The sequence below is a fragment of the Alligator sinensis genome, unplaced genomic scaffold (assembly GCF_000455745.1).
Source record: "Alligator sinensis unplaced genomic scaffold, ASM45574v1 scaffold1097_1, whole genome shotgun sequence".
Taxonomy (NCBI): Eukaryota; Metazoa; Chordata; order Crocodylia; family Alligatoridae; genus Alligator; species Alligator sinensis.
The window spans coordinates 2,225,933-2,231,870 of NW_005841950.1; the positions used below are offsets into that span (position 1 = coordinate 2,225,933).

The 5,938-nt window shown below is 48.3% G+C and overlaps 1 protein-coding gene across 1 annotated transcript in view; it reads left to right on the plus strand.

Annotated features, from left to right (window-relative positions):
* Window positions 1–5,714, plus strand: part of LOC106721990 (zinc finger protein RFP-like) — a 9,161-nt gene extending 3,447 nt beyond the window's left edge. Inside the window, exon 2 of the mRNA XM_014518376.1 lies at window positions 5,194–5,714. Coding sequence (XP_014373862.1) covers window positions 5,194–5,714 — 521 coding nt within the window. The remainder of the gene's footprint in view (window positions 1–5,193) is intronic.
* Window positions 5,715–5,938: the final 224 nt, after the last annotated feature.

Sequence of the window (5,938 nt, forward strand, 5' to 3'; positions counted from 1 at the left end):
CGCTGCACGCGGGCTGTGGCCAGCAGCCCGGGCACGCCGGGTCGGAGAGGGGAGGCCGTCGAGCTGGAATTAGGCACAGACGCGTATCGGTAGTTTTAAAGATTGTTTACTTACACCGAGATGGCAGTGGTGTAGGCTGGAAAACTTGCTTGAGTTGCAGTTACAGACAAACAACACAGATGGTCTCGTGGAGTTTGCTAGGCTCCACGGTGCAGAGCTCCGGATGCTCTGGGTGAACGAGCCACCAAAATGAGAATTGTAGATACGTCTTATAAAAGTCGCGCTCGAAGACAGGAAGAGGTTGGCGATGGATCAGGCCGCCACGCTCCTCTGGATCTCACACAGGGTTTCTATTACCCTGCCGTGTACCCAGAGTCCCCATGAGATGGATGTGGAGTCCTCTTCGGCTTGGGCGGAAACCGCTCAAGCCTCTTATACAGTTAACAGGCCAATCGTTAGCTGCCACGTGTGAATAATTTAAAACTAGCCAATAGCGGGGAACGAATTTACATACTGGTGGCGGGAACTCTTTTGCACCGCGCATTCCTCTTGCAACTTGAGCAATGCACTCTGCAAAAGAAGCTGCAGAAAAGGCGGGAAACTCGTCCCTGCACCGGGGTTTCCTCTGCAACAGGAAACTCTCCCGTGCAATGAAGCTGCAACTTGGCGGGGATAATTCTGGTGCCGAAGCACACACAAAATCATGCCTTTCGGTCATGACATATATGTGCATTCTTTTGTGCATGCGCACGCATTTGTGTATGTTTGTGTGTGGGTGTATGCATGTGCGTGTATGCATGCATGTGTGTGTATGGGTGTGTGTCTCTGTGTTCATGTGTGTGTATGGGTGGGTGTGTATTTGTATGTGTATGTGTGCATGCATGCGTGTGTATGTGCATATGTATTTGTGTGCATGTGGGTGTTTGTGCATGGGTGTGTGCACTGGTGGGGGAGGAACAATGATGGGCCTTAAGGATTTCGGCCCGCAGCGACAATAGAAATGAGTGGCTTGTCTGCAGAATCCCTGCGCATCTCGCTTTGCACCAGTCCTTGCCAGGGAAGGAAAAGGAGGCATTAGAGCCTGAACCGGGCAGCAGGAGAGGCTGGGAAGGGAAACTCCAGCCTGCTCCCGCCTGGGGGAAGCCAGGGCCCATAGATAGATCAGTGGGCCTCCGTCCTGCTCCAGCAGAGCCCTTCACAGGTTACCCACAAGAGGCCACAACCAAAGCTAAGGAACTGGCTTAACTCCAGTCTGTGAAACAGCTTCCCCTGAGGCTGCTCTGCAGTTTCATTTGTTATGGGAAACTAACTGGGATGAGTTTGCTGCTCTGATCCCTTCTCCGTTACAGTGACATGGGTATAAAATGGAACTTGAAAAACCTAGAAACCAGTATAACTGCATAACCGAGTAACTGGGTCTGGTAACTGGGGGGGGGGGGTGCACGACATAATAGGGACCAGTGTACCTGGGTAACTGTAACTGGGACCAGTAAAGGGGGTAGGTATTTGGGACCAGTCAGGGGAGTTAACTGGGACCAGTATAGCTGCGAAACTAGAAGTAGTAAGGGGAGGGGGGTAATTAGGACCAGTAAAGAGGGCTAATTGGGTCCAGTATGGCTGGGTAACTGGGTCCAGTAAGGGAGGTTAATTGAGACTATTATATCTGGGTAATTGGAACCAGTATAGTTGGGCAACTGGGACCAGTAAGGGGTGTCAACTAGGACCAGTAAATGGGGTAACTGGGGCCAGTATAGCTGTGTAAATGGGACCAATAAGGTGGGGAAAATGGGACCAGTATCACCAGGTAACCGGGACTGATAAGTGGTGGGGGTTAACTGGGAGCAGCATATCTAGGTAACTGGGATTGGGGGGAGAAGGTAGCAGGCTGGCTGGCAAAAGCTTGTAGCAGACTGTGCACTCCAGGCTGGAGGAGTCCGCAAGCTTGCAAGGACTCTAAGGGGCTAATTACAGGCCTGCTCAGAGGACTGAGGCAGCTGTGAAAGATAAGGGGCTGGCCAAGGAAGTTAAAAGGCTCCCAGGGAAAGGAGTCAGGGAGGTTGTGATAGAAGAAAGAAGAGCTGAGAGAACTGAAAGTCAGGAAGATAAGAAAGCAGAGGAAGAGGGTTGCTTGGCTAATGGATGCAATACCAGGCCAGAGACTTTTTGGGTCTGGGAAGAGACCCATGGTTGCAAAGTTGGTGCCAGCAGTCCTATGACAGAGAACTCACCCCAAGGAGGAGAAGGAAGTTTTCAGGCAGCTGAAGGCATCTTTTCACAGTCTGTGAGTTAATCTTCAGTCATGGTGAATGAAACCTATGTGGATTATGTTAATGTTTGGGTAGGGAGTAAGGTTTATGGTGGTTCCTGAGAGGCCGGTGGGCCCGGGAAATAAAGAACTCAATATAGTTAAAGGACTGTTTGAGCTAATTAACACCAAATCCATTACAGGGGTTAACTGGGACCAGTGTGGCCAAGTAAGTGGGCCATAAAGAGCAGCCTTTGTAGGGCAGAGGTTTTTTTTTGCACCCTGACATATGCCAAGGTCTAATGGATTCCAGAGCCCTCCTGACCAGTGCCAGGGCTCCAGAGAGCAAATATTCATAGCTTCTGCTTTATTTGGAGCCATGGCAGTGTCATGCTGAAAGTGATGCTGCTCTGATGCTGAAAGTTACCTCCCTTTATAACACCATTTCCTGGCAAAGCATTCATATGAATGAGGACTACAGAAAAGAAAATGTTTGATGAAGGATAAAATAATGCAATAGAAAACTATATTTATCTCTCCCTAGGTGCAAGGACTGGAAGTTCCAGCAGCACGTGGATATTGCTCTTGTGCTGGAAAAGTGAGTCTATGAATTCTCCCCAAATTTTTCTCCTGTAAAGGCAACTCTGAGGAACATCTGAGGTACTGATTAGCTTGAGCAAACTGAGTTATGTCTCTGTGATGTTGGGAGAAAGAGAGGCTATTGCAAAATCCGATTGTAAAGTGTAGAAAAAAATAATCTAGATTTTTAAATTGGAGAAAGGGTTTAGAAATGTTTCCAGGTATAATAAATTGATAGGGAAACAGCAACGAATTACTTAAAACCTGTTGTTATTGTTCTATTCTTTGAGGTTACTGGTCTTCTGTGATTAGATCCACTCTAAGGGTGCCAAGTGCCTCTGAGGCACCTGGGTCTGCTTAGACTCTTGTCAGTGTTTCTAGTTGTGGGGCTTTTGAGCAAAGTTCAAGACATCCAACTTGGCACATAGGAACTGCTCTCCAGCTGCCCTGCAATTAGGGTGACCAGATTATTTTAAAGGAAATCCAGGACACTTATTTCCCCTACCCTCACCACAGTCAGTGGCACTGCTGCAGGCAAAACTGGGACCTGTGATCACCTTACCAACAACCCAGACCTTGTGTCTAGGCATCCAGAGCTTGCTCAGCTACTTACAAACACTCTCTAAGAGCTCATCTAGGATATAGACAGTTTTCTAGTTGAATACTTTGGGGGACAACATGGCTGGAAAGCAAGGAACACAAACCAACTCCTTGGCCACAGAGGCCTTGTTCTTAAAACACACAAGGACTACAGGTCTCTGGAAATGATACAAGGCCCAAGGTGTACAGTTATGTAGTCTGAATTTTGCCTTCTGGGAGTTTGGAGTTCCTGAGCATTTCAGGCTGGGAAATAATATCTCCTTCCCGCTTAATCCTAATGGGCATTGATGGTTGTATTCCTCACAGTCAGAGTAGAAGCCCATGCTTAAAAAAGGCATTAAGCTGTGTGCTCAAACCTTCTGGCCCATGCATTAAAATTGCCCCTACCACAGTTGGCAGCTCCTTATAGAAAAAAAGTGATTTTCAAATGCATGTGCTAGCCAAGTCCATGACTTCAGGCTGCAGTCCTGATGGCTTTCCATGATAATCCTTCAGGGAAGCTGTCTGCAATACAGCAGAATAGACATACTCATGGGTAAGAGAGATGGGTAGTCAGGTTACTATTTTGAAACTGAGTGAAACAAGAGAGCTAGCTCATCTGATGCAGGCACATGCCATGGTTTAAACCATGCCCTAATTCATGACCTGAAAGCTGTTAGATGATGCAAAGTGCTGCTGTTCTCCTTTCTTGGCCCTGTTTCATTCCAAACAGACCTTTTCCATCATTCTCCATATCAGAAAGCATTAGATGCCATGTGAGTGAGGCTTATAATTGTATTTCTGGGACTTAAGTGGTGTTTAGGCCTAGTACTGGCTAATCTGTAATCAGATTAAATTCATATTTGGGGAGCTTTGACATGTCTCTGTCTGCCTCTCTCCTTCCCTTTCTTTTTCCTTCCAGAATTACAGCCCCATTACCCTGATTTGTAGTAAAAATTGGGCATTGTGAAGCAGTGTTATAATACAAAACTCTTTTTTCTCTCTTCCTCTACTGTCTAGGCACTCTGGTGTTTAAGCCGCCAGAAGCAAGTAAGTCAGTCTGGGAAAGAATGGGCTGGCAGAGCAGAGGGTGGGGCCATGGGGAAGAGTGTCCCCGATTCACAGCAATAGATGTTTTGTTAATTAAAGGGAAATTATTGTGTGGCACTGGATTCATCTGCAGCAGAAGCCTCTGAGGTTAAGCACCTCAAAGTTTCCCAACAACATAAAGTGAATATTGCGGGGAAGGCCACTGACTTTATGTAGGGCAGCTCATTATCCTTTCATCTGTGGTTAAGAAAATCCCCACCTCAAACACACTGCTGCTGACTCAAGGAGTGGCTGGGCTGGGCTGGTACGTGCCAGTCTTTGCCTGGCTTGACCTGCCACTTCCAGTAACTCCATGGGGCATCCTCTCACCTCTGTTTTGCCTGCTGGGTCTTAACTTTGCTTTCCCTGTGGGCTGTGGTGTCCCCAGTCTGGCCTATTCCTTCAGCCTGAATGGACCTCAGAAACTGATACCTCTTTGGTCTCAGCCCAACCCCATCTGCCCTAACTACCCAGTCCTAGCTGCTGGGAGCAGGGAGATGAAGCAGGGGAGGAGGCAGAGAGCAAGAACACCCCTGTCTAGCCCCAGCAAAGAGGCAGCTCCCTTGGACCCAGCCCTGAGATGGAAGAGATCAGGGAGGGTCCCAGCCAGACTTGGGCTGTTGGGGAGGGTGAGGAATGGCCCCAGCCTTTCCCAGGCCTGAGCTCTGCCTTGGATGCATTGGTTTTCTCTTCTTCTTTAGTGAAGGTGACTCTGGATCCAGCTACGGCCCATCCCCAACTCATTCTGTCTGAGAATCAGAAAAGTGTGAGCTGGGGAAAAGCATGGCAGCATCTGCCCAAGAATCCTGAGAGATTTGATACTGTTGACTGCGTGCTGGGCTGCGAGCGATTTGCCTCAGGGAGACATTTCTGGGAAGTGGACGTGGGGGACAAGGGAGCCTGGGCTGTGGGGGTTGCCAGAGAGTCTGTGACGAGGAAGGGACGCATCAGCCCTAACCCCGAGGGAGGGATCTGGGCTGTGGAGCGGTGGTGGAGGGGTGAGTACATTGCTCTCACCTCCCCTGATTGGACACCCCTGCCCCTGAGGTCAGCCCCCAGAAGGGTCCAGGTGTATCTGAATTATGAATGGGGCCAGGTAACATTTTCTGCTGCTGATACAAATGCCCTGATCTTCACTTTCCCACTGGCTTCATTCACAGGGGAGAAAGTACACCCCTGGTTCCGGGTTGGGGAGGGAACCCAGCTCAGCCTGCGCTCCTGAAACATGAATAAACCTCTTCATTTTTTACTCCCAAAATGAGCTTTATTTAGCTTTTCCATCCAGGTCTCTCTGTACCTAGAGGACTCCCATCTATCACTCAATCAGTCAGTGAACTTTGTTTAACTTCTGGTTTCAATTAAGCTAATAATGAATCTAATAATGGATAATGTGGAGAATTCTGAAACATTTAATGCCTTTCTTCACTTGAGTCTTTGCAAAAAAAA